A 17,077-nucleotide genomic window follows, 5' to 3' on the forward strand; every position below is an offset into this window, starting at 1 on the left:
ATAAAGAATTTTAGTAAAAGTGTTGGATTTAGAGATCTGGAGAAAATGGTATACTTGTGCTGAAAAACAGATTTTAATGATTTCATTCATGCTTGTTGCAATTCAGCAAAACACTCTGCGTTGCTGCTGTGCTGCTACAAGTGACTTTTTAAAGTCCTATTTAGGGCACTGACAGAACCAACTGAATGACATTCCACTAGTTTACTTTTTCCACTTACTGTTATATATGACTTACAAGTCTGGTTGATTTTTCATAACATATAAAATATTTGAAAACTGCTTTAACAGACAAAATCAATAGAGCTGTCTGTCAACATTGATCCCCATATTTGATCCCAACAAAACAAAACTTCTCTTGAGTAGGCCTTGAATGTTTGGGTTTTTTGCAGACATGACTGAATATCGTCTTTATCAGTCGGTTAATCAAATATAAAAGAGACAGATAAAAGATGTGAGGAGTAAAGAGAGATTCACCTCAGAGGAATTTCTTAATTACATCTAAATCACTCTCTTTTATCAGGATGTAACACTCAAGGTCACATACACCCTTTACAAGTCATTGTAGAGCTCCTCTGGCAAGAGGTTCTTCCTTGCTATTCATTACATCTGCGTGAGGCAGGGGTGTCCAATCTTGTCTGTGAGGGGCCGCAGCGTGTGGCTGCAGCTTTTAATTCCAGCCAAGCAGAAGCACATGTGATCAGTTGTTTAAACACTGGTTAATTGATTAAACAAGTGAAATCAGGTGATTGTTTAGCATGAACACCTGCAGCCACACCGGCTATTTTCAGATAAGACTGGACATCCCTGGAATAAAAAAGCCCACAAAACCCACAAAAAAGCAGCTTTTATTTAAACATTTAGGTTTAGGGTTGGTTGTATTTGTAGGCAGAGCAGCATTTAAATACAGTAGTACAGAAGTAAATTAAAAGATCCCACAAAGATAGGAATACAGTCTATGTGAGAGCATGTGCGGTCACTTGCAGCAGGATTTCTTCTTCACTGGCTGATCCACCAGTCGCACTGTGTTCTCCCACACTCTGTCCTCCTGCTCCCTCAGCACTCTGATCAACAAAGACAAAGCCTCACTGAGTAAACAACAGGTAAACAGCATTGAGTAAACAATACACAAACAAGAGCAGATTGCACATTTACAGCATTCTATTTAACAAAACACAAACGATGTTCAAGGAAACACAACAAAATACTCAGTAAAACACCAACAGCATTGTATCCCCACACACACTCTCACCAAACTGATAAAAACCACAATAAATAATTCCCCACACCCACACCTTCCTGTCATGGCCACCATACACACTGCTGTGGTTTCCTCTTTTACTGCATGATTCAGGTCACAAGTGTTAGTTCAATATTTTTTCAAAAGTATAAATGATGCCTGGTTTGCAATTATTTAAATTTGGATATATGAACGGTGTGTCATTGCTATCGAGTACCACCCTTACCTGGCTAGATGTAACATGGCCTCTAGTACATTGTAACCTGTATAAGCACTGCACTCGTAGAACATCAAACCACTTTCCTGTTAAACATAAGAGGAGAAAACAACTCAAAATGAAATGCAGTTATAAAGGAACGTATAACCAGTGAAACAAATGCCACCAAAATATATCTGTATCTGTATAGAGCTTGAAATATCTGTATCTGGATTTGGATGTAAACTGGAAGTGTGCCTGGCCTAAACCTGAACTTCACAATTAATGTTTAACAGTTTTTAAGCAGCATTTGATTGTAGTAATTTGATTAAAGAATGATGAAGAGCAATGAAAAATGTACAAGCAAGATAATGTGTATACATTTATACACACATACACAATCAGCCATATCTTTAAAGCCACCTGTCTAATGTTGTTTGTGGGTCTCCCTCGTACTTCAACAACAACTCTTACTCGTAGAAGTATTGACTTCATAAGACACAGACAGTATTAGTATTAATATTAGTCAGTATGTGGGGAACAACCCCTAGTACCTGCTTGATGTTTTGGAGATGCTCTGAACCAATCCCAATATGGTTCTTGCCAAAGTTACTTTTAATATTTTTACTTTTAATAGTTACTTTTTATATATATATGGAGCACATATCTGCCCTGTGCACACCTGTGGTCTGCGTGGGCTATATGGAGCAACAAGGGGATTGTCAGTTCAGAATTCATGTACAGAAATATGGTTTTACTTCAAAGTTCAGTAAGACAAAGTTTAGGCCAAGCTACTGACAGCTAGCTGTGTCCAAACACTTACTGGAACATCCTTGATCTGGTATCCATGTGAATCCACTGCTAGTCAGCTCTGCCAATATATTTTTTATTCTATATAAATATCTTTATATAAAATCAAGAATAGCAAAAGGGAAGGGAAGTTTTAGTACACTATTCAGAGCAAGGAGTTTCTGTAAATATGAGCATTTGTCTTTTCTGGAGTTGGTTTTAAAAACAAGCTACATACCAAACAAAGTGATGAGTGAAATATTAAGGAGGCTTTACAGAAGAGTCTGGAGCTGTATTCTTGTTTATTTTCTGTAATGTGCCTTTGTCAGTGCACTAAATATATGCTAAATCTACAGATGAATACTGTGGCCTAAAGTATGTGTTTTAAACCTTACCTCAGCCAGCCTTTTCCCCTCCTTAGTCGGCACCTCTCTTAAACTCTCCTTGTCTGATTTGTTGCCTAAAAGCATGACAGGAATTGGGTCCCCCACTGCTTCCTGTATGCTGTTAAGCCAGGAGCGCACTGACCTAAAGCTGCCATGCATGGTTACATCGTAGAGCACCACCACACCATCAGCCTTGCGGAAAAACTGCTTAGTAATACTTCGATACCTACAAGAGATGGGACAAGCTTCATTTATTGTTCATTCAAACAGAGGAGTTGGAGTTTTTGATGATCAGGCATAATTAGGCAAATTAGGTTTTTAGTGTACCGTCCACATGTCTGGTGGATGCTGACATTTCACTAGCCCTTCAGGTTTTACATTTTTTACCTGTTTAATACATCACTGCTAACAGGTGCATAAAATAAACCACATAGTCATACAGTGTCTGTAGACAAATACTGGCAACCAAATGAGTCATACTGAAGAAACTCAAGAAGCTCAGTGACTTTAAACACAGACAATGCCACAACTCAGGTTGTGAAATGTATGTCCTGCTAAATCTGCCCCAGTTAACTGTAAGTGTTTTTACTGTCTTACAGTATCTAGGGTCTAGGAGTAACAAGAGCGCAGCTATAAAGTGATAGACCACGCAAACTCAAGTCCCTGCCTGAAGTTACTAATCCAATAAATCCAAAAAATCACAAATATAATGCTCTATTTAAATGTAAAATCTGTAGTTTTGCACTACATAGGGAGTAGAGTGTAATTAAATAAAATCTCTGTGTTTTCTTCCTTCTTTGTGGTCCTATGAGGTACTTTTACTTTTTCGTCTCAGCGTAGACAGAAATATTTTCAAAAAAATTTTTTAGGAATATTCAGTGAAAACAGGATCTAAGACAGAATCTTCACAGCTCTTGAGAAATGTTAGGTAGCATAGTTAGGTCTCTATGTGAACCTCCAGGGTCAAAACCAACCTGAACACTATTTATTAATGTGCTAGTGATTTCTAATTATCCATGGTAAACTAGAAACAGGATGCCTCTCTTGAAAGGATGTCGACACAGTATCACAGTTTTCTAATAAAAATTTATCTGGCCCCCTTTGACATTGGACTGTATATAATGGGGCCCTTGCCTTAAATGGGCCATCCTGGAAATGCAACTAAGTTAATCAAATTACTCACCTCTCCTGACCTGCAGTGTCCCATAACTGAAGAGCGGCATGACTATTTCCCAGATTCAGAGTACGAACACTGTAGTCAATACCTTTACAAAAAGACAAGAGTGCTTTAGTTCAGTGTCTATCCATTTTACTTTCCAAAACACACACACATACATTGGGTCCATTTCCCAGACATGGATTAACAGTGAATTGCCAATGGAAATTATTTGTAGGATTTATCTGGGAAAGTGGCCAAATGTGTTTGAAATCTGTATTTGTGCTTTTAAAACAATATTGACCAATGGCCACAAGGGGGCATTATTCAGTATGACTACAAGCTGAACTGCTTTTGTTGTGTGTGGGCCGTTAGACTGATGGAGCTTGACATAATCTGCTGTGAAATGTGTACCAGGCGGAGGGAGTGGGACTTCCCAAGCCATCTCATGTGATAGTATTTTTTCTTGCAACAGCAGAAAGATATGCCAGAATACGTATCAAGTATGTAAACGCTCTTTTTTAAAACTATGTCAGTCAGTCCGTCTGTCTAAACAGTGGCATGTAAAATGAAAATTGTATGAAAAGCAATGAAAAATGCAAAATAATGTGAAACTAACCGACAGTAGCTGTGGTGGCTGTGTGGAAATGGCCATTACAAAAGCGGCGCAGGAAAGCTGTCTTGCCCACATTTGAGTTGCCCACTAGAATAACCTTAAAGAGGCGTTCAGGGGTGGCCACAGCCCCCTCCACTGGACCCTAAAGTCACAAACACAAACAGTATCTTTCAGTATGACTCTAAGGAGTAGCACATGTAATAACATGTGTAATAACAAAATAATTAATAATTTTTTGGGGTTACTGTCATTCATGAATTAGGTAAAATAATCATTCACCCTCTGCAAAGTCTCCTTGCCTACTGGCTGGCCCCTAGCTGAAGAGGGCACACCCCCTTTCCCTCTTTTCTGTTTGGAGAAAGGCTTCTTCATATGGGAAGGTGAAGGTGAGTGAGCAGAGGCTAGGGAAACGTTTGAGGAATAAATGGGGCTCATGTTCAGTTCAATTTGAGCATTTTCTTCCCCTCCTTCCTTCTCTTCCTCACTCAGTTGATGGAACAGAGGATGAGGGTCTCCTTGTAGCAGGTGTGGGAGGTGGTCCTCCTCAATGGAAATGACTCGACGCAATGGCCAGCCCTCTGGTGGCGCATCCACCAAATCTTGACCTGAACTCGTTGCTACTGGACCTGGAGCTGCATTCTGCTGGGCCCTTGAGGTTGTATGTGGGCCATAGCCATTCACTGTGGTGGAGGGCATGTTTTCCGAGCGTTGAGTCAGTTCTTCAGTGCTAACTTCACTACAACGAGGATAGAGAAAGAAGAAACATGAGTGCCCACGGGGAGTTTTTTCATGCACTACTGCAGCTTCAGGGTTGGGTGGTATGCACCTTTTTTACCATCATACCATCTCCAAATATTACTGTGGTACACAGCATGACCGGGGATGGGGAGTAGCGTAAGTTGTACAAGTAGTACCAATGATTCTATGTTTATGTGGCTTTTGTGCCATCTCATCCTGCGTTATTTCAAAACCTTAGCTTGGTTAGCATGATAACATTCTGTTCACCACAGAACATGTTCAAGTCTGGCTGGCTGACAGTCCACATATAAACGTTTAAAGAGATAATGATGTGACTGATGTTGAGTGACTGATGTTGTGAGTACGCTTGCTATTCTCACTAACATTTGGGCTAAATACGCTAGTGTTGAAAACATGCCTGAGAGAGCGAAGTTCAGCAACTTGTGTTTGAGTGACTATAATGCAATAGAGTCATGTTGGATCCATACCCTGAGAGCACAAAGTCAAGTCAATGGTCTTAGGAGTGTTTGACTGTTTTAAGGCACATCTAGGTCACCTCCCTTGTATTTGCCAGGTTTACATACCGCTGTATATACCATATTACCATTACACCGCCCAACCCTACACAACAAAGAGTCAGCAAATCATTTCCATAAACAACAACACAAGCCGAGAATCATCACGATGATGTACCTTTTTGCAGTCTTTGTTTTGTCAGAACGCTTTATGAAGGTTGAAGATGGTCGCTGTTTGTGGGTGCTTTTCTTTAATGAGTTGCCTTGTTTCTATACAGAAACAAAATCAACAAGTGTTCTGTGAGAAACATGCAGCTACCACAGAAATAGATAAACATTGGATGATGTGAGAAGAATCTAAACACTTACTAAAGAGCTGACATCTCGTTCATCTCTTAAATGTTTATTCATTTCTCTGAAAGACAACAACACTGAATTATATACAGGTAAACCATGAATTATAGATGATGGGCTTGAACCTGTGTGTGTGTGAGGGACTTACCTGAGCAGGTCTAACTGTTTCATTAGGCTTTGTTTCTCTCTCTGAAGTCCCTCTGTGATTCTGTACATCTCCCTGTGTGAGACAAATGAGCATTGTATGCATGTGATAATGTGTATCGACTATGTTAGAAGATGTATGTTTGTGCATGTATGAGTGCTCTGGCCTACATTTCTCTTTCCTGCTGTAGCCTTGAGGCCTTTTCCTGCAGAATGGCCAGCTGCTCTTGAGCCAATGAGAGCTCATGACAGGTGTTCTCCAGATCGCGAGAAAGTTCTTCATTGGTCATTTTCAGTTTTATATTCTCCACCCGACTCTCCTGCTGCTCACTGTGCAGCTCTCGACACTGGTGCTCCAACTAGAGGCGAAACTATAGATTATTTGCAAGTAATTCTTACACAAGTACTTCTTTCCTAAATATACAGTGCAGCACCCACCCTCCTTTGTTTGAGGAAGAGCTGCTCCAGCTCCTGCTCTTTGCTGCTTAGCTGCTGCTGTAGATCCTGACTGCGCAGTTGCAGACGCTCTGAATCCTGGAGAAAACAAAGAGTAAGAGTGATCATTAAAACATGGTAAACAATTCACGTGTTTCTTGTAGTTTCAACATTTCACAAAACCTAATCATACATAAACAATCCTAATGCAGTTGGCCTGTGCAAACGTTTGAGCACCTTAGAGGGCCAGTAAGACTGGCTTCCGGATCTAAACTTGACCTCCACAGTTCCCCTGAATTGTCTTTGAAATGCTTAAGGAGTTTATGCACTTGCACAAGGCCACACTGACAATGTTGTTGTTATGTAACTGTGCATCACAATTTGCTGAAAATAACATGCTTTATGTTTGAGCAGCTACAGACTTAATTAATGCTAATTTATGCTTTAAATTTTTCCCTTTTTCTCCCAATTGGGTCCTGCCAACTAACCCTACTGTTTGTAGCTCCCCCTAGCACTAGCAACACTCCCGACACTAGAAGGTTAAGGACTTAACATGTCTCCTCCGAGACATGCGAAGCCAGCCATGTAACGTTTTTTCCCTGTGGATTATAGTAAGCTCTAGCAACATAGAAAAGCACTGTTCTATGCAGTGAGAATTAGGAGTGAGAAATGCAGCTCACTTTGAGAAGCAGTTGATCTTTCTCATTTTTCATCTGTTGCTCCATTTCCTCATAAAGTCGTTGGATTTCACTATCATGTGTTGCAGCCTTCCTGTAGAAAAAAGGAAGTAAACATTTTGGCTCATTTTGATCTATGCATGTTCTTTGCTCCATTTGTGGTTAATTACAACAAAATTATTATACAGGCGTATCAATAAATCAGCATTTAATACATGAATATTTACACATGAATTGATAAAACTAGAGTTAAACAAATGGGCCTTTCAGGCCAAATCATGCCAACGTACTTCTCACAGTATTTACATTTCCGAAGCCCTACTAAGATGTAAGCAACCAATTAGGAGGAACATAAAAAATTGTGCCTAATACCACCTGTCACGGGTTAAATCATTCAGTCACCTCCGTCTGTAGCTAGACTTTATGTAATTATGCATTTCTGAGTTACTCTTACTTCAAAGCTTAAGGGCCACTGGACATGGATAAAAAGCATTCTATACAGTATTAGAATAATCTTTTACTGTGAACACGTCGGTCACAGTACAAGGCAAATAATATCATAAATGGGGGATTATGTCCACAAAGTGGAAATTATAGGAATAAAGTTTTCAATCTGGGCCATTTTCAAAAAGCACCATTCCATTAAATCTATGACAAAATGACTAACCCTAAAGTGGTATCTTAGCAAATAATTGTTAAAATGCTTCTTTTGTTAGTGTATTATACTTATAGCCTTATAACCTTATGTATCTACAAAGAATGATATATACGTTCTCCATGATGTGCTGTACCTTTTGGATTGTACTGGGATTCACAATGCAGATGGCACAGTGTCATTTGTGGTATCTTTCTGTCTACATGAACCTCACAGTGATACTGAATAGCTTATGTGACTGGTGTCATCTCTAATTAACACATTTAAAAAACAAAACAAAACGGTGGTTTCTCACTTTCTGAAGGCACTTTCCATCTCCTTCCTCTCCTGTTGGATTGCTCTGGTATGGGATGTGACTCTGGAAAGGAACTCTTCAAAGTTGTACAGTAGGTGAGGCTCGTCTTTTCTTAGCTGAGCCCACAGACTTCGCACTTCACTGGGTCTACAGAGATAGAGAACGAAGACAGATGCAATAAGGTCTGTGGCACCTGCTTGTAAATGCAATGCTTGATTTTGTCAAAATACAAAATAAAAACGTCACTGACTCCTCAAAGACGTTGCTGGCACCCAGGCTCTCCATCAACAAGCTAAAGTGTCTCTCCTCCTCATCCTCATTCCCTGCTTGTGCTTCATCCTGATACAGAGCTTCTGGAACTTTGTGTAAGAGACCTGTGATCTGATCCTCAACTTCGCTCATTCTACGACCATGCAAAAAGTCACCTGGGGCAAAAGGAGGAAACACAATGAGACTCAGAATGTCTGTCTTTTGCCATCAGTGTAACTATTATATGTATGACTTCAAATCTCTCTTCAAGGTGTGTGATTAGCAAACTCACTGAATCCAGAGGAGAACTCTCCCAGAGTTAGGTAGCCATTTTTGTCTGAGTCTAGTGAGTCAAAGACATTCTCCAGCTCGTCCTCAGAGAGTGGCAGCTCTCTGTGCAATCTCTGAAAAAACGAGCCGAGGGGTATGTCAGGGCAGCCCAATATACACAGTTAATGTTACTAGGCACATGTTGCATACACTGTGGCCACTTCAGGTCAAAAACAGCTACAGCAAACGTTTGAATAGCCTTGACAAAATTACACTTTTTTTCTGTAATTAATCCATCATAAACCACAATATTTTAATGCAGTGAAAATCTAATTACCAGTGTGGCCTGTGCACAAGTCTAGACGCCATACTTATTGATATATATGCAAAAGAGGCCTGAGGTCAACCGTAATTTCAAATTTTAAAGCTTTAAGAATGTGATGACTCTTTAAATCTAGTACTAGTAGATCTAGTAAATGAACATGAATGATGATTACAAAGCAGGGAAAGGCTAAAAGAAGATTTTCAATATGTGTATCCCAGTAAAGACGTATGCACAAACCCACTCAGAGCCCATCATATTATATATAATGACAAGAGAGATTTGCAGTAACTTCAAGCACATAGGGACTGTTGAGAGAACCTTTGACAAAATGTGCATGTTTTGATCATTAGTAGAAAAAAAAAAGAATAATTAAAGTGAAGACCATAGAAAAAGAGAAAAGACTATACCCTCATATCAGTACTTGTAATGTAGCCTTTAGCCTCGCTGTCACAGATCTGGAAAAACTCCTTTGTCTTTTCCAGCACCGCAGCAGATGCCAAGCCTGATTCCTTTCTTTCTAAGCCCTTCCTCGGCTGTGGGCGGGCCTGGTTCTGTTCTTTCTCCAAGCTTTTGCAGACAACATTCATGGTCTGTCTGTGTGGGAATTCAGACATGGTCCTGACTCTCTGCAATACAGTCTCTTTTGCCTTCTTGGGACAGATCGCAGATCACGGAAATGTTACACAATCCAAAGCAAGGAATAATAGAGGAGCACAGGGTGATGTTAAATAACATCATATGTCACTGTGCTGTATTTCTCTTTAAACCTGTAGGAGACAAAAAAGCATCAGTCATTTAAATATTATTTATTTCACCATGGAACAAAATGCTCAGTGAGAAGTTGATGATGCATGATTTAGCACTCTACCCTATTTATGCGTGTAAGTGTGTGTGTGCGTGGAGAGACATGGTGTAAGTAGTGTAAATCCCCTTTACTGTTTTTCTTTCCATTGAAGTGCACTAAACGTCTAAAGTGTGGACAATTTGTGGACACAGCTTCCATAATGTAAACACACAGCTTGTTTAGCCCCTGTAGAGAAGTACTGCCAATAGAATAGGACTCTCCGAAGCAGATCAACATAAAACCTAGGGCACCCTGCCTAATGCTCGACATCAGGTAGTAGGCTATAAAGCATTGAGCTGTGGAGCAGTGCAACCTCTGTCCTATGTTGGAATGATGGATGGTGATCTGTCCAGTACTTTGGGATGAGTTGGGGAGTTGTGGATGAGATGGGGTGACCTTATTAACACTTCTATCGCTGAATGCAATTAAAATCCTCACAGCAATGCTCCAAAATCAGCAGAAAGTCTTCAAACTCCCTTTGATTTCGGAAGACCGCATGAGCAGGTGTCCCAATACTTTTGTCTGTGTACTGCAGTTATAAAATGGTGACTGATTAGAAAACAGAAACACAGTCAGTAGTTTCTGAGCTTCTTCGCCACATCATTTCTAGTGTCTGTCTCTTCTTCTGGATTCTCTGAACTGTGGTAACACCCTCAAAACGTGTGCTACTACAACTTGGTCAAAGTGTCGGATTAAATCTTGCCTTCGAAACCAGAGACCTACCTTTCATCAAAGTCAGACACTTCATCACAAGCCTCGGAGGGAACAGGAAGGGTTTCTGCGGTCGGAGCTGCTGAAGTTCCTGCTGTGTCAGAGGAACAGGTTCAAGACGAGAAAGGCTGGCAGAGCGATGGGGTCTGCGTTTCATATGAGCCTTCTGCTGCCGTCTAAAGGCGAAGCACATTTTATATGACCCACTTTAGCTACAACAGGGCTGCAGACTCGTCGAGGTTGATGGGGTTAACTTGAGATTAGACATATTTTGTAATTATTTAGCTAGCCAAGCCAGCTGGCGAGCTGGAAAAAGTAAAGTAGCTAGCTAACGTCGCAGACAAAACGCACGTCTAAACAAAACAAGCCAAACAACGGTAGCTAATAGAGAAAGTACTGTAGACTCACCTCAGAGCTCCCTAAAGTGAAAAAAAGTCCTCGGGAAACTGGCTTAAAGTGACAAAACTCGAAGTACCTCAGCGGTATCTTAGTGCTTATAATATTTTAGGTTGGCTTTTACCTCCGGACGTGCTAAACTGCCCTAATTCAGCTCTGTCAGTCTGAGTGAACTCGGAGAGGCGAGAGCGGTTATTTCTGAGAAGTTGCGCTCGCGGTCAGCGCACCTCACTGTTTCTATAGTAACGGGCGCCCACCGCCTCAGCCTGTGTTGTCTGAGTCACGCTCGCGACCCTGCAAACGATGTGGTAACTGCTAAAGTTTAGCAACATCCCGCAGACTCAGCTTGACTGAGTCCAAACTGGGACCTTTATGCTGCCATGAGATGCAGTGGTTTGGAAACTGATTCAAATAAGAGCCATTTATTAATAAAAGGTTCGCTTATGGCCTCATTTTGAGGCAGTAGTGTTGTTATCTGATTGTCAGCTATGTTACGTGTCTTTGGCACGGCTGAACTGCTCACAGCCGGTTGGCTCTGACTGTACTGGAGCTTTGGGTCATTGTTTCTAGCTAAGTCCTCTCAGACTTGCCAGTCTCCTTCATGAATGACCTGTTATTATTATTTTTTAGGTGAAGTAGTTTTAATCCAAATGTAGAAAGCCCTCGAAATTTAAGAAAGTTTATGTAGTTGCTTATAGATGCATCTTGGAGCCTTGGTTCTTTAATTGGGCATGTCTAAATTTTCCACGAAAGACTGCTCGATCGCCCAAACACATTGCTTTTAGGTCTGGTTGGATCTAAATGTTGAGCAGTTCATGCATATGCATACATGCAGAATGTACACACACCAAGCACCTTTTAATATATAGACTAATGTAGCTACCAACGCTGGGTAAAGGCCTCCCCCTCCCTTTGCTCTGAAAGCAGTCTCGAGTCCTCACAGCATGGGTTCGACTAGATGTTCAGATGATGCTGGTCTATGTTGACGTGATCGCAAATCTTCCATTCTACCCAATCCCAAAGGCGCTAGGCCACGAAAAAACACTGAACCGATTGTCCAGTTTGAGACAACTCTGCGCTGGGCTCTGTAACATGGTGCATTATCATGCTGGAAGTAGTCATTAGAAGGTGGTAAGCTCTGGCCCTGAAGGGATGCACAAGGTCAGCGATATTCAAATAGGCTGTGACATTCAAGTGACAAACGATTGGTATTAACAGGCCAAATGTGTGGCACGAAAACATTCCCCACATTATTCCACCACCTCCACCAAGCCTAAACTGTTGACCCAAGGCAGGTTTGTCTGCAAATGCTGACTCAAATTCTGTGTGCCTCAGCATATGGAGGCTGTGCTATAGCCCGGCTGCATCTCACTCTTGAATTTAGGTTATCTGCTGTTAACTAGGTACAAAAACCACCTCTAGAAAAATGTCAGATGTCATTTTGTCTTGGGCAAAAATGGTGGCCACAGTAACAGTAAGGGTGGCCTATTAATACAGCTATAGAGTATGCATGACCAATATTTAAACTCAACTGTTTTATTCAAAAAAGTTGCACAGATTATATAAAGAACATGTGCACCAACAGCTTTTATGACATTAAACATGAGTGAGAAATCCAAATATTACACTTTCAAATATAATAATACAGGGGCCCCAAAATGTGCAGATCCCCAAGATTGACTCTAGGAATCTCTAATGTAGAATTTTAAGATCTTCTCTTAAACACACCCTTAAAACACTTCATCATACTAATATCATTTTTATACATCTGTAAATGGCGTCATTCAGGCAGTCAGTCTATACATTGCTGAAAAACACAGCAAAACCACATAAGATGCCTCAATACAATAAAACTCTCAGGAACTGCAGAAACAGGGCCACAGATGTGGTTACAAAAAGTCTAGAGTGTACCAATAGGGTACACTAAATGTACACTTTGTACATTTTGTCAGTCTGTGTTGTCTGCCAGATGTATAAATCGCAGATTGGGCCTTTAAATGTAGGCGTGTAGCCATGTCCTCTTTTGTCATTTGCGCTGGGACTGGATCTTCTGAAGCAACAGCTCCATCTGCAGATTCAGGTTGGGTTGACCCTTCTTAGTCTTCTTCTTCAACAATTGATACGTTTCGTTTTTCTTTTCCCTGTACTTTTTCAGAGCTTCCTCTCTCTCTTCTTTGTCTTTCAGGTATTCCTGCAATACATATAACACAGTATAATCAGTATACAGTAATATCAGTGAAGCATGAAACTTATACTTTAAAAAAGTACTTTATTCATTTTAAAACTGTAATATTTTCTCCCTCACCTCTCTCTTCCTCTCTCGTTCCTCCTTTAACTTCTCATAGTCTTGCTTCGACTTCTGATAGGAAGACATTTTCTTCTGTTTCCACTGCCTCTGTGAGCCTTTGTGTGAACTGCTGACACATGGACACAGCAAATTTGGACATTCATGCAGAGGTGGTTTGTTGATGTACTACACCAATTCCAAAAAAGTTGGAAAGCTGTGTAAAATTTAAATAGAACCTGAATGCAATGATTTGCAAATCTCACAGCGTCACATTTCATTCACTACAGAAAATAAACATGATGTTGAAAATGAGACATTTTATCATTTCATGAAAAATATGAACTAATTTAGAACTTGATGGCAGTAATGCAGATCACAAAAGTTGGGACAGGAGCAACAAAAGGCTAGAAAAGTAAGTGGTACTAATAAGAAACAACTAATTCACATGACTGGGAATCTGTGAAAACTGCATTTAAAATTTGTGAACCAATTTCATAAAATGTAAAATTGTGAGATTTTGGATATCCCACCATAAACCGAGCAAAATATCATCAAAGGATTTAGAGTATCAGAAAAATTGGTGCAAAAGGAAGACGGGCAATGCTCAATATTGCTCAATAATGTTAATGATCTTGGGGCCCTTAGGCAGCACTGCATTAAAAATAGGCATGATTCTGTACTGCATGACTGCATGGGCTCGGAAACTCATCCAGAAATCCCTGCCTGTGAACAAAGTTCGCCGTGCAATCCACAAATGCAGGTCAAAGCCATATCATGCCATATGAAGTAGAAGCCATGTCAACACGATTCAGAAACGCTGCTGTCTTCTCTAGGCCAAAGCTCATTTAAAATGGAAACTGATCTGTGGTCAAATCATAGAGATGAATCATTCGAGATGACTCATAAAGTGAAATTATTATTGGAATCCACTGATGCCATGTCCTGTGGACTCAAGAGGAGAGGGACCATCCAGATTGTTATCAGCAGACAGTTCAAAAGACTGCATCTCTGATGGTACGGGGTTGCATTATTGCCTATGGTGTGGGCAGCTTACACATCTAGAAAGGCACAGTCAATGCTGAACAGTATATGTTCCCATCATGGCTTCACAACAGGCAACTCCAGATGGTGATCGGACCTGCCTGCAGTTCAGACATTTCACCAATAGAAAACAATGACAACTCAGGCAAAGATGACCCAAGATTGTTGAGCAGCTAGAATCCTACATAAGACAAGAATAGGACAACATTCCTCTCCCGAAACCCCAGCAATTGGTCTCCTCACTTCTCAGATATTTACAGACTGTTGTCAAAAGAAGGGGGTATGCTACAGAATAGTAGATATAGCCCTGTCCCAGCAATATCCACCAAATACCCACTTCTGCTACAGTGTTTTAAAGAGGCAAGTTGTATGAAAATGAATGTAGAATCACCAATAATGTCAAAGCAGCCACCAAGTATAGTCTGATCCAAAGAACCCATATTATATATTAAACAAAATTTGGCACCATCACAACTGATGTGGTGAACTATACCTGGACTATGTGGTTACTGACACTGGTGAGCTGATATTATAACATACACACCTCTCACTCTGTGATCTCTGTGGCAGTTCATTAGATAAAACAGAAGCAGCAGATTGCTCTGCCGAGTCAGCAGTCCCTGTGACAGAGCTGGAATTGACAGAAGCTGCTTCCATGTCCTCTCCTTTATCCTCCTCAGCATCAGCAGCTCTTCTTTTCTTCCTATGATGTCTTTTCACTTGCTCTTCTTCGTCAAGCCTCTCCTGCTCAGCCATGTAAAGGTGCTTCAGATGCTCTGGATAATTGTCTTTTAGCTGTGGCTTGGAATTCTGCATTCTCCATCTCTCCTTTCGAAGAAGTTTGCTGTATTGGCGTTGTGCTTTCTGCTTCCTGTTGAAGGCAAATCCCTGACCTGCAGACAAACAGCTTCGTTAAAATGTGACATTTTCCATTTGGGATTTGACCAGAAAACACTGATAACAAAGATGCTTACACACAAACTTTTACCATTCACATAACGCACTAGCAGTCAAACAGACTTGCACATCATTTTACTGGGACATTACACAATACACTTTTACCATATTTATCCTGTCTGTCCATAGATTTATCCTGTCTGTCCACAAAGACAATGAAAGACACCAGTTGTTAAGCTGTTAAGTTGAATGCATGATTTGGAACATATAAGGTCTTGAGAGAAATGTGTGTAAAAGCGAATCTTGGATGTTCATACTATGAACCAATAAGCTATGTATGTTTTCTGTTTCAGTGAATATTAACAAAATAAATCTGACAGCGCAGTGTTTAATTTTCCCCCCCGGTTATACAGTCCGCTTTGTCATACTTTCCTACCTTAGTCATTTATCATGATTTAACATAGTAATTTCACACATGCTTCACTGTTGCTGTCCAGTACAGAGACATATTGCCAAAAATAAGATATTAAGATAATATGGCATAAAAAGATGTCCGTTATGACATAGAACTTCTTGTAATTAGATAACAAATGTCAATTATGATATCAAAAGCCTTGTAATTACAAGTCTCATTGTTATGACATATGCCATAAAACCACATCATAATTATGACAGAACAACTTGCAATTAAGAGAACATATCTTGTTTTTATGGGATGTGATAAAAACAAAAGCATAAAAAAACATGACATAACGGACATAGAAAAGGTCTCCATGTCAAAACTACAGTCTTAACAGTCTAGATTGATAGATAAACTGACTGCTGACTGAATCAACAAGATTGTACTATATGCATAGCTTAAATCACAGTGGCCAGCATTGTAGTATTTGGACACTATTAAGTATCCTTAAATCATGGAGATCTTAGCTGATTTCTAACTGAGCACCCTGAGCGACACCGAAAGAAAGCATTTGTCTGCATTTTTTAGGTCATCATAATTAAATTCAGAAAAAAATTAATTACTAGACACTTTCTCATAATTACAGAATAGTCTGTCATATGTCATTTTACCACATTTGATCTCATAAAAAGGTGTATTAATTTAATAAGAATTATTATTATAATGACAAGCAGATCAAGACTGGCAGTAAAACACCCCCATAGTCCACAGACCTTCCACAGTAGTGGATCCCAACTTGGGCTCATGAAATCTTAATGGACCAATGTTTTCTTGCACTGCATAGTCATGTTTGCGTCCTTCGTGCTTGCAGAACAGCTATATAAACTACTTATATAGTTATAGACAATATTGCATGTGAGTAATTCTTGTTGACGGTGTGTTTTACATTAGGGTCACAGAACCCCACCTTAGAAAGCAAAAGCATGGCAATGTAGTTAAATACGTCCCAGACAAAACGACTGTCTTAGCTGACTAAAGTCTGCTAGCACTAGCTAGCGAAGTTAGCTAGTTAACGACCAGCTCACCTTCCTGCACACTGCCACTGAAAAACTTGTTCACCGGGATCCATTTTCTCTTCTTTTTAACAGCAGCTGCCTGGGGGCCTTTTGAATAATCCCTCTGTGGGTTTTTACCTTTAAACGACGTTTTACCTTTAAAATTAGGTGCCATTGCACAGCTCTATAGAAGCTACCCCACACTAAACACACACATGTGTACTAAGCCACAGCACACCACGTGACGGCGCACAGTTCTCTACGTAGACACTGAACTGCAGACATAACTAATCGACCACGAGCTACCGCTCCACCGGGCTTTTTAATGTCTACATATTTACGTCGAATAATCATCATGTTTTTTATAAATATATGACTCCGTTTATTTTAATTTAAAAAAATACGTTCG

At 40.2% G+C, this 17,077-nt stretch overlaps 2 protein-coding genes across 5 annotated transcripts; both read right to left on the minus strand.

The window, feature by feature from the left end:
- Positions 1-856: 856 nt before the first annotated feature.
- On the minus strand, positions 857-11,262 carry cracr2ab (calcium release activated channel regulator 2Ab). 3 transcript variants are annotated; one of them, XM_072673058.1, is made up of 18 exons: positions 11,001-11,262; positions 10,605-10,683; positions 9,445-9,804; positions 8,735-8,846; positions 8,444-8,618; positions 8,194-8,340; positions 7,247-7,337; positions 6,570-6,665; positions 6,303-6,490; positions 6,136-6,207; positions 6,003-6,048; positions 5,812-5,903; positions 4,660-5,116; positions 4,384-4,522; positions 3,792-3,873; positions 2,618-2,834; positions 1,464-1,540; positions 857-1,061 (listed from the first exon to the last, which is right to left on the minus strand). In XM_072673058.1, the coding sequence occupies exons 3-18, from the start codon at positions 9,649-9,651 to the stop codon at positions 974-976; spliced, it is 2,286 nt and encodes a 761-aa protein (XP_072529159.1). In that variant the 5' UTR covers positions 9,652-9,804; positions 10,605-10,683; positions 11,001-11,262; the 3' UTR covers positions 857-973. The 3 variants fall into 3 exon arrangements, with proteins under 3 accessions (XP_072529159.1, XP_072529158.1, XP_072529160.1); XM_072673057.1 differs by having other exon boundaries at positions 10,605-10,686; XM_072673059.1 differs by lacking the exons at positions 10,605-10,683; positions 11,001-11,262 and having other exon boundaries at positions 9,459-9,524.
- A 1,246-nt stretch (positions 11,263-12,508) lies between these two features.
- ccdc59 (coiled-coil domain containing 59) lies at positions 12,509-16,888 on the minus strand. 2 transcript variants are annotated; one of them, XM_072673953.1, is made up of 4 exons: positions 16,699-16,888; positions 14,861-15,209; positions 13,294-13,402; positions 12,509-13,179 (listed from the first exon to the last, which is right to left on the minus strand). In XM_072673953.1, the coding sequence occupies exons 1-4, from the start codon at positions 16,841-16,843 to the stop codon at positions 13,015-13,017; spliced, it is 768 nt and encodes a 255-aa protein (XP_072530054.1). In that variant the 5' UTR covers positions 16,844-16,888; the 3' UTR covers positions 12,509-13,014. The 2 variants fall into 2 exon arrangements, with proteins under 2 accessions (XP_072530054.1, XP_072530053.1); XM_072673952.1 differs by having other exon boundaries at positions 13,294-13,405.
- Between the last annotated feature and the right edge of the window lie 189 nt (positions 16,889-17,077).

The sequence above is a fragment of the Salminus brasiliensis genome, chromosome 2, assembly GCF_030463535.1.
Source record: "Salminus brasiliensis chromosome 2, fSalBra1.hap2, whole genome shotgun sequence".
In the NCBI taxonomy this organism is placed as follows: domain Eukaryota; kingdom Metazoa; phylum Chordata; class Actinopteri; order Characiformes; family Bryconidae; genus Salminus; species Salminus brasiliensis.

Coding starts and splice junctions, on each gene's coding strand:
- ccdc59 (XM_072673952.1), bottom strand. CDS start 16,843: ATGGCACCTAATTTTAAAGGTAAAACGTCGTTTAAAGGTAAAAACCCA. Junction 13,406..14,860: donor CAGAGATCACAGAGTGAGAG/GTGTGTATGTTA, acceptor TCCATGTGTCAG/CAGTTCACACAAAGGCTCAC. Junction 13,180..13,293: donor AACGAGAGAGGAAGAGAGAG/GTGAGGGAGAAA, acceptor TATGTATTGCAG/GAATACCTGAAAGACAAAGA.
- cracr2ab (XM_072673058.1), bottom strand. CDS start 9,651: ATGTCTGAATTCCCACACAGACAGACCATGAATGTTGTCTGCAAAAGC. Junction 1,541..2,617: donor AGGGGAAAAGGCTGGCTGAG/GTAAGGTTTAAA, acceptor TATGTTTAACAG/GAAAGTGGTTTGATGTTCTA. Junction 1,062..1,463: donor GCCATGTTACATCTAGCCAG/GTAAGGGTGGTA, acceptor TTTGTTGATCAG/AGTGCTGAGGGAGCAGGAGG.